General features: G+C 34.8%; 1 protein-coding gene across 2 annotated transcripts; it reads right to left on the bottom strand.

The window, feature by feature from the left end:
- Window positions 1-1,641: 1,641 nt before the first annotated feature.
- RB195_026128 (uncharacterized protein) lies at window positions 1,642-17,251 on the bottom strand (the record flags this gene model as incomplete). Of its 2 annotated transcripts, XM_064214542.1 has the most annotated exons (7): window positions 1,642-1,710; window positions 1,860-2,025; window positions 2,087-2,204; window positions 3,590-3,631; window positions 4,675-4,742; window positions 5,268-5,344; window positions 17,210-17,251. In XM_064214542.1, 7 exons carry the CDS (start codon window positions 17,249-17,251, stop codon window positions 1,642-1,644), a joined length of 582 nt encoding a protein of 193 aa, XP_064070422.1. The 2 variants fall into 2 exon arrangements, with proteins under 2 accessions (XP_064070422.1, XP_064070423.1); XM_064214541.1 differs by lacking the exon at window positions 3,590-3,631.
- Window positions 17,252-19,239: the final 1,988 nt, after the last annotated feature.

Below are 19,239 nucleotides of genomic sequence, written 5' to 3'. Positions count from 1 at the left end.
GGAGGCCTCCTCAGCTATTTATTCATTGAAGAAATGAAAAAAAAAACTCACAAAGTATGAATGAACTGAGGCCGTCATTGTTTACAAATATACAAAAACAGAAGGAGCAAAAATCAATAGGCCCTTCAGAAGGCATCAATTACAATGTTTACTTTAAAAACCTTCTCTTCTATCGGCATTTTAAAATCCAGATACTCTAAACATAGGGGGTCGTAAGAACCATTTTTTTCGCTTCATTTTCTTAAAGGCATCACCCCACGAATCTGAGGTGGTGCAGATTTCAGGTGGAGTATTCCTATACGGGATGGGAGATTACGGAGAGTGGAGTGATTCTGTCCATTTCTTCTTGACTGCCGTAAAAGACGGCACGGAAGATGCGGCGCCGCACAAGGCTGGCGCGCTCCAGTCGAACTCCTTGTAGAAAATAGTGCGCCAGAACGCCTGAAGCCGTATCTTTCGGGCCGTTTTTTACGGCAATTAGCAAGAAATGGACGGAATCACCCCCTCCACATAGTCTCCCATCCCGTATGCAAATACTCCACCTGAAATCCGTACCACGTCAGATATTATATTAATATTAATATTAATATAATTATAATTATATTATACTATATTAATATTGTAATTTTTTCCTACATCAACGTAGAAAACGTACATTTCGAAGTACATGTCCAAAAACAACAAAATTTGAATAACATACATTTTTACTGGGTTTGGGGAAAAAATACTTGCTCAACCAATGAAAAAGTGTGTTGATGATGAAATAAGATGAATTTGGAATATTAGAAAAGTAAATAAAGTAAGTAACAGCAGATGATTTGTTTACAGAAATCTTGATGTTGGAATAGAAATTAGTGCAAACGAATCCCAGGTTTGTAACGAGAAAAGAAGCTTGAAAACGTTTAGAACGAAAACTTTTAAGAATTTTTTAAAATTACTCATTTTGAACCGCGTCATAAATAATACCAAAGCACTGGAAGGAAAAATAACAGAAAAATCGAAAAATACAAACAAAAATAAGCTGTAGCGAAAAAAAAATCATACACACGTGAACATCGCCGTGAAAACGAGGCCGATGTCGGGTCGATGATAAGATATAATCGATTTCAAGACGGTAGATCAGAACTCAGGGCCACCCACATCGGGCTTTGATCTATTTCAATAACTCTTAACTTTGGAGAAATAACATTTTTTAAAATATCTCTCCGAACTTGTTTTCTTCTACCTTAAATATAATCCCAAAAGAAACATCAAACCTTTTTCATTCTTCCAGAGAAAAGTTTGGAGATCTCGGATGAAGTTTTAACCTTCTCCTGGAGTTCATATTTCTCTTATCCAGTTTCTGTGTAAAGTTTGGGTAAGAAATAAAGAACGGAAAGTGTTTCTTTCTCTCAGTTTCTCCAGAACTCTCTATCTGGATCTGGAGTGAATTGGAAATCCGGGAACACACTCTAAACAAAAACAGGACACCAATTTTTAGACTATTATTTTTTTAATAGTCTTTTGTTGGCATTTTGATAATTCCGTCTTTTAAAATACCAACATGTACACTGTATTTCGTCATTTATTATAAGTAATAATAAATTAAGTAGCAGAAACACGAGTTCGTTGAGACAATTAACACCATATCAGTAATAACGATCAGAAATGTTTGAGGCTTTGAGTATTGCTGAAACCGTCACGAGGATAGTAGGTAGTAGGTCCGCTGATCTAGAAAAAAAGGCGTATAACTCAAAATTAAAAATGATCCTTATTAGAAAAATCTAAGAAAAATTCTATTTCATCTAAGAATTACATAGTGCATTTTTTTTTCAAAAAATTGGAAAAAAAACTTCTCTAGCGATCAATTGTAAGCTCACCTGACTTGCAGCCGAACTTTCACCACCGTAAACAAATTGTCTTTTCAACATTTGATCTTTTCGTCGATTCATTATATAGACAGCAAATATAGCTATTAAAGCAAGAAAAATTGTGATTATTACGATTGATAGAAGAGCTATCGCCCATCCAAACGAATTGCTTTTCCTGAAATTCAAAAATCAATCCCAGGTTTAATCAATCGTAAGAGGAAAATGGAATAACTTACGCAGCAAGATCAGCAACTGTACAACATCCATGATTGCAACATCCCATTTCGCATAAATATGGAATTGGAAAATCATTTGAACTGCCGCTTCGATAATAGCATATCTTCTGTCCAGTCTCTGTAAAAAAAAATTCCTGGATATTACTATTAGCGCCACATAATTGTCACAATTATTTGTGATTTCATATTTATCCATATTTTCACTAGTAAACCCCTAATAAGGTTCTTTATTTTGTTTCATACCTGTGTTTTGAGAGAGCAAATAAAAAAAGGAAAAAAAAAAAGATAAATGAAAGAACTGAAATCCACATTTTCTCTGGTAAATCAATTATTCAACGTTTAGCTTCCCCAGTATATATCTCAAAGGTCCTCAATTTTGTTTCATTTCAGTATCCTAGAAAAGCAAACAAAAGAGTAAAAGTAATCCAAGCAAAGAAATGGATTAAAAAAAAAAACTGAATTTATCTCCAGTGATAAGTGGTGTTCAAAGGCACATTAGTATCGATTCGCTCTGCTTGGATCACAAATGGCCACCACAGATGTGATCACATCCTCGAAGTTAATGGATTCAAAAAATAAGCAGAAGAAGGTGGATCTTTCTTTGGCCATTGACCAATGAGACTTAAGGCTATTTGAAGCAAAGCTCTCATCCAATCAATTAAAAACTGATTTTTTCAGAAGCGGGAGTTTTTTTAAAATCAATTCTCACTAGTATTGTATTGATTTTCAATGAAGAAGTTACAATTTATCATTGGATGCATGTTTAGTCATCTTGGAACTCATATAATGACGTATTACGTTTTTTTTTTTTAAATTCAGGCACCACTCAACGTTCGTGACGTCATGAACTCCTGCTGAGCTTTAAATGAAAAGCATTTTTATTTGCCTATTGTCCATAGAGGAAACAAAAGATAAAGGGGATTTAATAAAAAAAAAGTCATAGCAACAATGGTTGAATATTTCTATTATAATTATTAATTACTAGTACTAGCGGACAAGAATATCCGAAGCATCCACAAGTGCACAATCCATAGAATGTAAAAGGGGATAAAACTGACGTTTCCTCAAACTAATTTCTTTTTTTCACATAAAGAAGCTTTATTTTGTTTTTTTTTATTTTACCACTATATGAATTCTTACAAATAGATATAAACCTTGTTGTTATCGACTTGATGGTCCTTTACAGAGATCAAATATGTTATCATCGATAATGAAGGAGTCTTACGGGGTCAGTGTTTTCTTAATCCAGCATATAGGAGCAGTATACAGGATGAAAACGGTCTAATCTAGTTCAAATGTTTTCGCGTCGTGGAATCATGGCAAACAGTTCTAATCAACCTCTATTTATGTGCCAGAAGACCGTGAAAAAGCTGAAACATCAGGCTAATAAAGGCTCCATCCAAAAACCTTGTAGGCACGGTAATAGAAAAAACAATCCATGTAATCTTTTTCGGATATAATCACTTTTCTACTTCTTATTTGCGAAAAAAAAAACGTGCTTACTTCGTCGGTGATTTGCGCAGCACGTGTCAAACTTTGTTATTTCTTGGGAAATGGAGTGTACCTACGTGGAAACTGAGAGAGCCTTGTTATGGAAGAAAAAAACCAAATTAAAAATTGATTTCAGAAATTCAGGATGAGTACGAAAAGCCACTTTTGCAGGAATAAACAACTGTAGTTGAGAATGGTAGCGTTAATCCATCGATGACAGCGCGGCTCAATGGTGATCCGTGATTTTTTTTTCCTCTGGACATGGAGATCACCGTCAAGCCGCACATTTTTCAACAGTTATTTTTTAAAATGATTTCCCTATTTTTTCATTGGAAAAATTGTTCTTAATGGGTTTCTTATTATTTGTTATTCTTATTTCTTTGTTCAACGGTAGCTCGTAAAATCAGTTGGCGATTATTTATTATGTAGATCCTGTAATGTTCAAGGAAAAGGAAAAACTCTAGTGTTCGCCTCTCGGAATTATAATTAGAGAAGAAAGAAACAAGTTGGAAAAATTTCAAAGAAAGGAGATGTGATCTGAAATATGTTCATGTTTCATTTCTTTGATCTATCGACATAATTTCAAAAACGTTGTTGGTGGCCCAATTCTCTCCACCTATCGATCCGACATGCATAATATTATCTGTAAAATTTGGAGACTAATTTAGGATCTGGTTTTTCTTCATATCAATATTTTCAATCTTTTGTTTCGTTCAAATATTTCCACAAAGATTTCCAAGCTATTCTTATTTTTTTTTTGCAGTTAGAAAAGCTATGCTGAAATTATTCCCTATGCTAGGAAATAATCGTATCTTATTATAAATAATTAGTGTTATTCTTGAGACAGCCAGCAGTTTATTACTAGTAATTTTTGATGATGTGGACTTCAGCCTCCCAATTAAGTCTATTTGGATTTCTCATAACTTACTTGCTATATCGTTTGATATGTGGATAATGTGATTTATCGAAAAAAAATTCCTTGCAATAATTCGTTTTCTACAGAAAATTTGTTAAAATTATTAGAGGTTTTTAGGTCCTTTTTTCACAAATTCATGTAATTTTGATGATTACTCTGAAAAATAGTTTAAGTCTCGTACCAGACATTTCTTGTCGAATCAATCCACCAAGCGCTCTTCTTGTGGTACTCTCCATTGAGTCAAGTGTTCTGAAAAAATGATAATTGTTAGGTTGCCAAAATTTAAAACGTTTCAAAAAGAACTACAAAAATCCCTATCGTCCTTAATTTTTCAGCCATATAACAAGCTCAGATTTCTTTAAGTCTTACTTCTGGATTTTCTAGACGAGTCCCAGAAAGATGTTTTGATTAAATCTTCATATTCTCATAAACCGCTGATTTCCTAGAGCAGTCCTCCACCCATATATGTATAGTATGGGTCCCGGAAGTAAAACACACTGAGTTTATGGATATCTTGTTTGATAAGCGTCCATGCACGGAAGCATGTTGTTGTTTACAGCTATTCGAAGGAGCCATGGAAGTATTACATAAGCATATTTTCGTTAGAAGAAAAAAATCCTCGTATATGGAAAAACTACTTCTAGTTTTTACTATTTTGTATTGCTGCTGTTTCAGCAGATGCGTAGCTTAGACATTTTTCCTTTTTTTTAATTTGTATCTACGGAGACTTTTAATTTACTTGTGTTGAAGAATTTGTAAAAAAATTCCACTTACGTTGTTGTTGTAGTGGATGCCAGATATCTCTGCTGTTGTTCGCTGACTGGGAGGCTCTCCCATCTCGACATATTTCCCTGAAAGTTAACGAAATGATGGCGATACAGAAAATAGCGAGAGAAAAAAGAAAGAGAAAGAGAAAGGGAGATAAAAAACGATTATGAAACAAAAAAAGACACTGACAATCACATTTACAGGACTATATCTCTTTCCGATGTTTATACGATGATATTCTTATGATGATTTGCAGGATGAGGTGATCTTGGAATATAAAATGTGATCAAAAACTATTAAGATAAGCCAGTGCAGAAGAGTAAAAAAGGTTTATAGCCTGCAACGGAACAAAGAGAAAAAAAAACGAAAAAACGGGAAATAGAGACACAGAAAGCTTCAGAGTAGTTTTAAACGAGAATTTAAGTATCCCTTAGATAAATCAGCCCTTTTGTTAGTAGATTTTAAGGATTCAGAAGCGACGCCGACAGGATACTGGAAGATCCAGTTTGTCAACTGACGGCAGAAATCATTAAGATTATTATTCTGCTAGAAAGGCCGAGCTCAAATTAAGGTTGAGGTTAAGCGGAAGGAGAAAGAAATAACCTCAGATCAAAACTTACTGAGATCTAAACTCAGTGAGATTCAGTACAAAAAGAAAAAGAATGTGAACCCATACGGTATGATCAAAAAATAAAATTACTCGCATTATCTTTTTAGTATCTAGCAAAATTAGTCCATTAAATATGCTTAGCTTTGGTTAAAAAATGTAGCATTTTCTATCCATCTATCTATCTATTCTATATACAACTTTTTTTCGTTATTGAATAATTTCCTTCATTTATCCTAACTTTTTTTAACAGAAATAAAATTATCACTACTTGCAGAATAGTGATGATTAAAGGAAATATGCAAAGTTTTTTTTTCAGAAAATAATGAAGTTGCAGAATAAGCCAGAAGCTAAAGTGGAAATTTTCATACGAAAGGTTACAAATAAATATTTTACGTGATAAGTATGCTATCGAGGAAATAAAATATTTATGTCGAAAAATTCATTAGTGAAAAATTTCGCATGTCAGTAAATATCCATGAAGCAGAACTGAGAAAATAAATGGTTAATGTCTTATAACGTCGTACATACGTACGGCTCCTCCCCAAATCCGCGATACGATACAAGTCGTCACTCAATTACGTATGTAGACAGCTCGCTTTCATTTCAATTTAAAAGTATTCATGTGATATTTTCAGGAATTAGTAGAAAAATCAACGTTTCTCACATGAGATTTGAAGAAAAAAACATAGCTAATGGGTACAGAAGGAAAGATTGATAGCAGACAGCTCTAATTAGAGCTATTCAATCCGAAGGGAAATTTTCTGGGAAAATTATTAAGAAACGATGGATATCAGCTATGAATATCTGGGGAGTGATGTGAGGGGAATAACGGTGGGCGATATCAGTGTGCACGTACTTCGATGTCAACGACGACGACGACGACGGCGGCGGCGACGACGTCGTTGACATTTCACTCACGAACGTTCCCCTCCTCCACCCTCCACCCACGGTTATGCAGCTGTCTCGACTGTTGCGAAGTGGTCAAACGGATCCCGACGTTTGTCTAACGAGATACGACCCCACAGCCAAACATTCACTCACTCATCGAATGTTCAACGCGAGATAAGCTCTCAATAATGATGTTCAAGTGAATTTTTGAAGAAGAAAAATCCACGTCAATTAGCTCTTTCAAATTCACTTTGATACACATTTCTCATCGTGAAATGTTCAAAAGAAACTGACTTGTGAATTCAAAGAGAAAAAAAATTACGAAAATGAAATTGAAAATATGAAAAAGAAATCAAAAAGAAGGGAAATTAAAGTGAATTCTTTCAAACTATACTATATTTGAACACAATTTAAAAAAAGAAAACGAGTAAGTAGCTTACAATGACAAAAAAGAGAAAGTTTCGGTTATGAAGTGATTTGTATACGTGGTAAAAAAAAAGAATTTCAAATTTATTGCATATTATATTATTATTAATTATTTTTTATACGGCATTATTTCTCATATTGCATAATATTGAAGGAGAATAATATTTTGAAAGAATTTTTCTCTATAATATAATTAAGATAAACAACTGAACGTCCCATCCAGCCTCCTTGAAAATCATCGAAAAAAAACGAAAAATGACTGCATCTCGGCTCTCTATCGTAGCTGATGCCCGCTACATCTCAAGCTCTTGCCTTCCCGAGCAAACATGTTTACTGCTTGGACAACATCACATCGCTAGCCCGGTAATTTTGAACATATGTCGTAGACGTGCACCGGATACGTTGACATATCAGGATTTATGAGATTACCTCTAAAAACTAATCTACTCTATTTTCTTCTACTCTATCTTAGTCCGTATCGTGGGACCAAGAAAATATTTCTAAAATTTTCAAATATTCACAATTCTCGAATATTGTCTTATGTGTAAAGATATGTAGATGCAAAAAAAAAAACGTACGTACTTCGAATAATTATTGAGAAAATTGAATGAAGGAGGATGAAAGACTATATCACATATTGTATTATATGAGTATGTTCCAAGAAATTTTCAAAAGCAGTAATAACTACATAGTAAGTTAATAACAACAGTAATTGTGAATAAGTACTGGCTACTAATAGCTAATAATTAGCAATAGTTCGATTGTAAATATTTTTCGCCTTATTTTCGTGGAATAATGTCGCTTCGGATTATTCTGCAACGTTCAACATCCTTTTATGTGAGCCTTTGCAAATTTTCATTAGTTTCCATCATCGTTCTGCAAGTGATGACATTTTTATAAGAAGAAAAGTTAGAATGAATGAAAAATTTATGAAAAAAAATGTCAATAAAGCTGGAAATTTCCTTTTCCTTCTTGTTTCCGCTCTGCAACAGCGCACCGAAGAAGCGTTTATATTCATTTGTTTAATTACTTTGTATGTTTACCTATTACTTTTCACTGTATTGTGAATGGGGCCAGTGTAGCCCAGTTGGAAAGGGGTCTGCTACGACCACATCATAGATGGTTCAAAACCGCCCCGAATGAGACAGGACTTTCATGCTTCCAGATTCATTAAATTGGAATCACACTTATACAGGAAGACCAGAACAACGTGATGCGACGTCTAATCCCCGCAGGTCATTGTACATGGTTGACATGCGCTCGAAAACTTCAAACGATCCCGAATCGACGTGAACGCATTGGTTTATCCCAAGCGGATTTTTTGACACCAGGCACTTTATCGCTTTATATAGTAAACAGTTATAGAAAAGATCAGTGGAGTGATTAAAGGAGAAAAAAATACAACTAAAATTTCTTTAAAAAAATTGTAGTTACGTGATTCGATAGGATTACGAGCTGGATGAATGTAGTACGGAGATGGAGTAGTACGAAATAATTCAATTTCAATTCAGACGTTTCCTTTGGATCATATCATAGGTTCTCTCTAATGAAACACACCAAAATCCATGTAACAATGGAGTAAGTACAATATCCATTGGTATAAGGATAGGATTATTGCGTTCTTTCCTTTTCTTTTCTATCGCCTTTACTGTTCCGATTATTATCACATAGTTTTCCAATGAATTACTTTTATTTTTCACCCATTTAACGATTGACCTCAACGAACAGAAGGATTTGAAAAATCCTGAACTAGGCAGAATTCAATTCTAAGGAAATTCTAAGCATAGGAATGTTTCTGATAGTACTATGATACAGTTATTCATGGAAGAAGCAGAATTTCACTGATAGATGCAATTTTTGTGGTAATCAGATATTCAATTCTATCCTACGATTCAACGGTGAGATTGCCGAAATCATAACTAAAATTAAAAAAAGAATTACTATTAAAATTAAAATTATTATTTGGAAACAAAAGTAAGCAAAAGTAACAGAATAAACAAACAAAGAGCTGCTAACTGCTCCTCAATGCCCCTGTCAAAGAAAAAAAAATTCCTTACGGTCCTAACGCGAAATAACAACGATGAATCATAGCTTATCAGATTAAGGACGACTATATCCACACCTCCATTAGCTAATCAACGAAAAATCCTTGTAACACTAATCGGATAAAATATTCAAAGAGACTTTGTTTATCATTTTATGGATGATGAAATGAACGTCATGAAACACTAAAATAGTGGACAGTTAGATAAATATTAGCTAATGCTAGAGCACGATCCGCGTTGAGAGCTCGTACATCCATGGAAAAACGTGCTGACAAAAAAGGTCAGGCATACAAAAGCTGAATAAACAAACATTGATATCAGAATCGCTATACGGTTTGGATTTAGTGGTGAAACGAACTGGAAAATGGTGTTAGCCGTAATTTAAATTTTATTCCAGTCTCAGTTTCCATTAGAGCAATATATTTGTGATCAAAGAAAGCAAAACCTACGAGAAAATCAAACAAAACTCGGGAACAGAATCCGATTATCTTTCAATCCGAGAAAATCGCGAAAAAAGGAGCCAGAAGAAAAAGTGCTGACGCTGTGAAACTATGGATTATTATGATTCTAGGTTTATGAGTTACTGTACGACCGTGCGAATACGAGGAGTGCAAATTTCATTTGAAACTGTTTTACTCAACAAATAACTTAGTAAATTTTAATTTTTCAGATAAAAAAAGCCGCCCCAATGGTCTGAGGTGGGCCGGTTAGAAGAAGGAGGAAAATCTCTAACATCTTTGGATTTAACATAGCAGCTTGACCGCACTAATAAGATACATTGATCAAAATTTGAATCTTTCCAAAAAAAAAACGTAAAATGATGAAAAAATTGGATTTTTGTGATTTTTTTCCAGTAACTGCGACTAACTTATGTTCAATAACTAGTAAGCGTCATATATGAAAGAAAATAAAATCGAATAAACTGCCAAAGTGTTTGGATGTTCTGTGAAGAGGGAAATTTTCAAGCAAAATTTAAAGAGTGAAATAGGCTTCGTAAAGTTGCTGAACATTTGAAAAAAGAAAACCACACTTTTTGGAAAGATCAACGCAATAAATCCGAAGAAAAAAGCGTGGATTTGGCGGGTTGTTGTCATTCACACAGACAAACAGTGAGTTTTTTTTTTGACATTTTCTAGTCATGTAAATGGATACAACAATATCTATGCATGATGAAAAAAAATCGAGTGTCGACGAACCGTTTTCGTTGTTGTCCAAACACGGGCGACTCTACGCAAAACAGCTAACCAATTGAGGTCTCGATTTATTTACAAAACGGATTTTGTCGCGTCACACGGATGGCTAATACGAAAAACGACAAAATGCCACTTTCTCACATCTATTAAATGATGGAGCATTGAGCGAAGTTCAAGAAAATAAAAAATATATTATAAGAATAGAGTAATAATAATAATAATAATAATAATAATAATAATAATAATAATAAGGTAATAACAATAAAAATAATGATAGAATAGAATAGAATAACAGAATAAAATAATAGAGTAGAATTATACAAGGATATATTATGAAGTTTGAGAGAATTTCACTTATTTCTTTTATTTTCTCTTGAAATAAACAAATAAATTTAAATAATAATGGAATAGAATAGAATACCAGAATAGAATAATAGAATACATAAAATAATACAAGATTATACTACGAAGTTAGAGAGGGTTCCACTTAATTCTTTTATTTTGTCTTCAACATTAATGATGCTAAGAGTTACATATGGTATGTATATGGTTTTCCAGAAACATTATCTCGCAGCTTTTAAATGGAGCAGAATCGACGTCACCTCTACCGTAAGCCCCAATGAATGAAAATTTTTACCCATAGGAAATTATGTGAAAGAATAAGAATTGCCAAAATTAGAACTTAAGTAAAGGATAAAGGATAAAGCATCTGGCATTAGTCAATCCGCCTGGGATCCACCGCCACGTTCACTTTAATTCAGAATCGTTTGTGGTTCACGAATGTGTAACTGGCCTATACAATGACTTGCGGAGGTAGCCTATGTGTCAAGTCAGTGTTTTTATCCTCACAGAGAAGTCTAGTACCAATTTATCGACCCCGGAAGGATGAAAGGTTTGGTGAGCGCTAGGGCGGATTCGAACCTCAGATCGATCGTGCATACAGCGGAACCTCTTTCCGATTGCGCTACACCGGCTCCAAAATTCGAATACGAGGTTAAAATTAATTTAAACTGAGAACTGAGAGCAGTAAGCTTTCTTAGCTTTCATATTGAAAATCACCGTAAACAAAACTTCAAATGAATTTTGCAATCCTTCAGCACTAAGAATCGAGAATGTAACGTTCCAGGATAAGAGGAATTTTAAAAAGAAGTGGAGAAATTTCTGAGATGAAAGAAACTTTTTCAGTCTCAATTCTTTTTTGTTCTTGATGTTATCTTTTTTTATCTTAGAACGAATGAATTTTACGTAAGAGATAGTTTATAGTATGGATTCATTTAAAATATATAGGTTGTGGGGTTTTTCGATACATTTTCCGTGTAATTGTGCGAGATTAACGTTTGTTGTAGTTGTGGTACTGGTAAAATCCCAAAATCTAATCTAAAAGAATTTCAACTATGCAGTGGTTACACAAAAAAACTAGGCAGAAATTCAACTCCTAAGAATTGAACAATTTGTGGAGAAACTCTGGAATCGGAAGAAACTATCGAACTAGCCAACAAAGGTTTCCTTAATATAACAACTATGATGAATGTCATTGGAGTAAAATTACATGAAAAAAAATGTGAAAAAAATTAAATCATTGTGAGCTATGTGTGATCTTATAGGTGCCCTGGAAGTAGGATTGAGGAGGAACTATTTTAAAAATGATTTCTCTAAGAATACGTAATCCTATTAATACAACACTACACGAAAAAATATAATTTAAGAAGATTTAAATACAAAAATAAAAACAAACAGGGAATGATGTACCCCAGGGAGTCTACCGCACACTGCAGAGAACTCAACTACACCGTGGACGCGTTAGGTCAACGTGTTACAACGCGTTTTACGCCAACTATATTCATTCAAGAATCTAAAGATTTTAAAAGAAATTTAGGGTTCATGTCAGAAAAACGCTATCAAGAGCTTGAAAAAAAGAGCTCCCACTGATATTTACATCTACAAAAACGCCCGACTAAGATCGAAGTAGTCTTTTTTTACACGGGAACTTCTATTGATCACGATCGGCGATCGGGAAGATATGGATTAGTGTACATAATTATGGATAATTAGGTCATAACCTTACGTTAAAAGCAAAAATTCAGAGAATAGAAAAAAGTTTTGTTCATCTATATTATTTACTTGTTGAAATTTATTTCAAGTAGTTTGTTTTGGTGATAGAATAAATCTAGAGCAGATAAGAACGTTCAGAAATTCTATTTAGAAAAGTTATGAGTATTCACATTAGAAGGAAAAATCCATGAAAATGATGAACAACCTAGCACTTTGTCATCTTCATATTGCCTTCAAATGAAAAAAAATGAGGATATAATTAAAAAGGAATTCATGCAGCAAAATACCCTACATACAGAGAATATGGTTGACAGCAATTCATGTTCTACAATTATGTTCTCCAAAATTTTAGATTGTAATATTCCTCACATTTTTCGTTAACAGAGGATAGTGATCCTCACTAACACCCCCTCAAGGGCATCACGAAATTGACAACGTTAGAGGCTCAGTGGGCAAATATAAAGTTGGGAGTGTAGATTACGAGCAAAGTTGTGGCCTCCCACTCAATTCCCCCTAATCGTTCAGAAAAAAGGCTTGGGAACCGTATTAGTTCCTACGACATACGTTTGAACAATATACGTCTGCTGACGGAACCAAAATGTGTGCCACCTTTGCAGACGTTTCGATTCCTTCAGCAGCTTATTCGTTGCTTTTACTTGAATGAAGGCTGCTGAGGAGATGTCATTGATTCTTGACCGCTCGCTTGTGAACGCAGCGCGTTCACAAGGCTGGACGTTCTAACGTACCTCGATGGAACTAAAGCCGTCGCTGCGCCATTTTTCCGAATGATTAGGAGGAAATTGAATGAGGTCACTCTCATACTCATAATCTACACCTCGAACTCTACAGTAGAGTCGCTAATTCTTCGACAGAAGACGATTCTTGTCTTTTTTCATAACTCGCCTCAATTTGATCGCTGTTGTACAGTATGGACAGCATTAGATTCGTGAGTGCGAGCTCTACAGATTAGATATAATGAGAACTCCTAAAAACTACCAAAGAAACAGTTTTTGAAAAAAAATAACCTGTGGCTACGCATTAGCAAGGCTGAACGCCCTAAGGATATATGATTTTTGACGTGAATATATTTTTTGAAAAGTAAAATGATAGTTACACATTCGCATCTGCATACTATTGCGAACAATCTGATATCTTTCACAGCTAAAATTCCATGACTTTGAAGATTCTGAAAAAAAAACACTCTTTGTCCTGTTTCGATTTTTCTATAATATTTCTCAGCTGCGGTCGGTTTTGAACTTGCAAAGTTTCACCTTTTCACGTGATTTTACAGTGTGGATTCAAAATTAAGTCAAGGATCGGTAGCTTAGTAAGACAGAGCACCACCTTTCTTATCAGAATTTTTCAATTTCGAGGGTTTCCAAGGGTTTTTAAGAATTTCTAAGAATAAAGCAGACTATTTCGAAGAATTTCGTCTTGTAGAAAAAATATTCCTTCTTGTAGTTATTCCATTCTTTTCAAATTTAATAATCAATGCAATAACACAGACCTGAGGAATCTGATAGGTCGGCGTACCTAGATGACAGCAGTCTCCCATAGAGGCTAAAGGAGTTTAAGGTGAAAATTTGAATAATGCAGAATTTTTTGAAATCAACTCCATTTGATAGATATTTCCCTCCTGAAAACATATCCGCACGTTTGAAGAAATATAAATCACAGAAAAATGAGCTGTTTGTAAAATTATATGAAAAAAATTTCATCTTTGCAGGCTCGAAACTGACCGCAGCTGAGGAATATTAGCATACTAGAAATAGAAGAAGTCGGAAAAGTTCATAGAGCAAAGATTGTTCTCAAAATTTTCAAAATCTTCACAATCATGGAATTATAGCTGTGAGAGATATCAAATTAGTTCGCGATAGTATGTAGATTACGAATATGTAACTATAATTTTACTTTTCGAAAATTATATTCACGTCAAAAATCATATATCCTTGGGGAGCAATTATCTCGGATTCAGCCTTATCAATACGTTGCCGCTGGTAATTTTTTTTAACTGCTTCACTAGAAGGTTTTAGAAGAGTTGTTATTATATCCAATCAGTAGAGCTCGCGCACACAAATCTATTGCTATCTATGTTTCCCCACAGATACTAAAACATCGTCACTTCCGTGATGTTCAACATCGATCCTCTCCATTCCGGGAATGAAGGACTTAATGTGCGTAATGAAAGAGAATCCGTTCGCTGAAGTCTTTTTTTAAAACCAGAAAAAGAAAAAAGAAGTGAGAAGAGAAAAAGAAGACTGAGAACGAGACTATCTTTAGGATTTCGTCTCAATTTGAACTTGTTGGGATTATTTTTCAAAATGATACTCTTCACTTTTGAAAATGGGATAGAAATACAGCATATTCACAGGAAAGAGATGTCCAGAATTCTATTCTTTCTTCAGGGTGGTTCTGTCATTCAGGTGCAGTTGTTATTAATAGCATCACCCTACGAATCTGAGGTGGTACGGATTTCAGGCGGAGTATTTGGACACGGGATCGTAGGTTATGGAGACGTGGGTGATTCCGTCCATTTCTTGCTAATTACCGCAAAAACGGCCCGGAATATGCGGCGCGTGCACAATGCTGGCGCGCTCCAGTCGAACTCCCTGTAGAAAATAGTGCGCCAGAACGCCTGAAGCCGTATCTTCCGGGCCGTTTTTTACGGCAATTAGGAAGAAATGGACGGAATCACCCTCCTCTCCATAGTGTCCCATCCCGTATGCAAATACTCCACTTAAAATCCGTACCAAGTCAGATTTTATATTAATATTAATATTGATATTATTATTATATTATATTATATTATATTATATTATATTATATTATATTATATTATATTATATTAATATTGTAATTTTTTTCTACAATAAATTAGAAAACGTAAAACAATTGAACTTCTTGTAGAAAATAGCGCGCCGGAACGTTCGAAGCCGTATTTTCCGGGCCGTTTTTATACGTAATTAGGAAGAAATGGACGGAATCGTCCTCCTCTCCATAATCTAATATCCTGTACACGAATACTCCACCTGAAATCCGTACCACCTCAGATTCGTGGGGTGATGCCTTTAAATGACGGGAATTGGGACACCCCTATTTTTTCTAAGAATTGCATTTTTCAGAGTCATTTTTTCTCAAAGTGTTTCGTATTTTGAAGATTACATATGTTTCCAGATCCCCGGGAATCTCGTGGAATAACAATATGTTTTAATGAAAATAATCCTTAGAGTGGGATATTTGTAAAGTCTGGATCTCTTGGGATCGCTTCAAAAAGATATAATACCGGATTTTAGATTCTCCCATTCCCGAATTAGCTCATCATAATCGGTTTACTGCTAAGGTGGAAACATGGTAGTGAAGTGGATTACATCAAGATCATTATACGGAAATAAAAAAATTGGCATTATTGTTGAAGTTCGGAATGTTCCTCCAGAAAAAGAGAACTTAGCAAAAAATTTACTGCTAAGTTCACCTATGTAGCTTTCTTCGCAACTACGCGTATCTGCACTGGAACTAAAAAAAGAAAATATAGCGAACTATTCACCAATTCTTCCAAGATTTCCTTCCAGAAATCGACTGCACCTTGGTGTGAACATACCCACCCAAAGAACTCGCAAATTACAATTCTGCTTTAAAAGCTTAAGGAAAACTCCATAATATTTTCAGGACAGCGATAATCTTTCAGAAGATCCTCCAAGTTATATGCTGTAAACTTGCAGCTTTACACTGAAATAATCACTTGAATTGAATTCGATGGCTCGGGTGAATTCGCGCTCCAGCCGGTCTCACGCAGAAAATTTGTATGCTGTAGCTCCAGCTGGGCGTTGCTGCCAGCTGGGAGGCTCCACTTTTCCATAGTTTCATGCTGGTATTTGAAAGCGATGATATTTTAAATGCGGTAATGTTACGTCCATTGAAATTTTTCCACGTAACTGCACTAAACTGGATCCTGAATCAAGGATTTCTAATTTGTTATGGAACAAGTTTCATTGGAGTTATCAGAGTGGTTGAATCTTGGAAAATTCTAGCTTTTTCAGTGTGGTTCTGGAATTACCTCTAAAAAAAAAAACATTTTTAGAAGCTATCCTCAGTTATACAACGGTGTTTTCTCTGAATTCGTATTGTTGGAGCTGAAAAGGAAGTTCTGGGCTGGAGTAGAAGAATAGCGAATGGGTTGATTCCGGATGGAAAGAGTCAGAAAAAATGTGGGCAGCCACACTGTCCAGTGAGGTCAGATTATGCTAAATAACTCATGGATTCTCTTATGTCCTCATATCAATCAACTATCAGCTAGCTGCTAATTACTGCTGGATTCAGGATTTGCAACTTTTTTTTCGAAGTAATAGCCTAGAGTTATTTTTTCCATCATCGATTGAGTAAAATCTAGGACCATTGGAAATGTTAAGTTCGATTTAAGAAGGAAAGCTATGAGGACAACATTATTGAGGAACAGAGCTTAAATCTTTTTTTAATCGCAGATTTCTGGAAGTACCTAAGCAATATCAACCACGCTCGACTATTACTCAAAAAATCCTATGATGATACATAGACTCTTATAAATGTTGGTTAAACAGTATCCAGAAACGCTATCACATAACAGAGGTTCAAAGATAGAGAAGAAATGGGACTAGACTCATACCCCCTCCTCTCTTATCCGTTTACTGATCTACGAAGAAAATTCACGAGAAGTTGAAAGAAAGAGAAATCACAATAATTATTAAACTTGTCACTCACCTTCAAATGCAGCCGAGCAGAACTTTTTAGGATCACCGACATCCAGATACGAATAGAGTGGAGTGGAGGAACGGATTGAGAACATTTTCCAGTTTTTCAGGCGTAGATCGAAATAACCACCGATCGAATAACGGCGCGAAATCAATAATTGCGGGAACCACATTGCGGTCCATTCTGGACATTTCTGGACTGCTGGTGTTTGTTTGATGGCAGTTTGTTGTGCTGTTCTGACTTCCTATTTTCTCTTGCAGTTTCGTGTACACTCAAATATGGGATTGTTTTTTCTATACTTAATTTTACGGATAACTTCTTGACGGTTGTCCTTAAAATCTTCCTCGTTAGCATTTAAGGGTTAGTGACTAACTGGTTCAGTGGTTGTTGCGATTGGACTCATAAATTTCATTTATTCTTTATTTCATAGGTTCTGAGGAATTGTAGGTCCGTATTGTACTAAATGAACCCTTAATGTTTGCCGTAAAGGATTAGATGCTTCTGTAAACACTAAACAACTCACGTAGTATTATTTATTATTAGTTCTGGACTTGTCCTACATCCTCGAAGGCTCTACTTCGGACTACAGCACGCATAATTAACGTTTCTTCTACACATATTCCAAACTAGCCCAGAACCTAACATGTTGTTCGGGAAATTTTTATGGATAGTCTGGATCTGAATATGCATAATTTTTTCACATTTTAATAAAAGTCACACCTATGTTGACCACTTTTTAAATACTTTACAATCTTTTATACGCGATTTTCGGAAGACATTCACATTTTGTTGGAAGAGTAAAATTGCTTGCGGAAATAAACTATAAACAAGTTTTTTTTCCATAGCAGTGGGTACGTTAACAATAGACACCGGTACGTATTCGGATACTTTACTCATTTGTCACTTTTACTGTCTATCGTAGCAGCGGAGATTCTGTAAAATCAATTCGAAAAATTTCGGGTTTACTATTCAGGTAAGTCCTCAGAACCATTCTAAGAACAATTACTGTTTAGATGATAAGAACTATAGGAAAACAGGTTTGTTTGGAGAATTTTCAAGGACGAAAAAGGCGTTGACCTCCGCAAAATTGTGAAACTTTAGTTGTGACTGATCTTAGTAGAAATTATGGGATCTTATCCGGAAACGCCTTTCTTCATATCTCGCTTTGCCTGTCTAAAAGTACCTGAACCACACAGGAACATGGTTTTTTTATCTGCTGGCAGGAAACGGTAATGAGCTGTGCAAGCCAGCAGATAAAAAAAACGATGTTCCTGTGTAGTACAAGATTCTTCGAGGATGTGAGGATGTCATTAGGCTTTTCCCGAAAAAAAAAAAAACAACGAAAGTTTGAATTCCGTGAACGAAATCATTGCTGCGGAAGATCCACAAAAAAACATAGCAGATGAAGATGCGATCCAGCTATTATCAAGTTCTTAATTGGCGGAAGCCTCATGAATGCTTCGTTTTCGTGGAAAAAAGATGCGAAGAGTTCGATGAAAGGAAATATAGAATCGAAAATTATTACTCTTAAAATAAAAAAAAAAATCCTTTAAGATTTTCAACACTTCTTGAGTTCATTTTTTCTAAGAGGAAAAATCGAAAGTTGACTAACAAATTCTTCTAAAAATTCGATATTTTTAAATATATTTCCGGTTGCTTCTCGATAATGTTTTGTTGCGATAGTTACGAAGCCAGTTAGGCTTTGACATGATTGTTCTTTCTCCTAAAAAAAGCTTCTACATCTTAATTCTGGAAGACGTCCTTGAATAAATCCACCACATAACGTTTCACTTAGAAGGATCGATTCATGTAGTTAGCACTTTAACTTATGGATATTCGAGTATCCAATTTTCTTCGAAGAGGTGAATTTGTCGGGGCAAACCCGATAATATAAATAAGATATATAGATAAAATAATTATGATGTTGACCTTCAAAACTGTAATATTCAATTTTATTTGAATACAAATTTATTATTATTATGTTTGATATTAAGTATTTCTGACCATCATCGTCCAAATTATGGATGCTACCAGAACTG

This window comes from Necator americanus, chromosome X, assembly GCF_031761385.1.
Source record: "Necator americanus strain Aroian chromosome X, whole genome shotgun sequence".
Lineage (NCBI taxonomy): Eukaryota > Metazoa > Nematoda > Chromadorea > Rhabditida > Ancylostomatidae > Necator > Necator americanus.
This window is presented reverse-complemented; position numbering and strand designations above follow the sequence as displayed.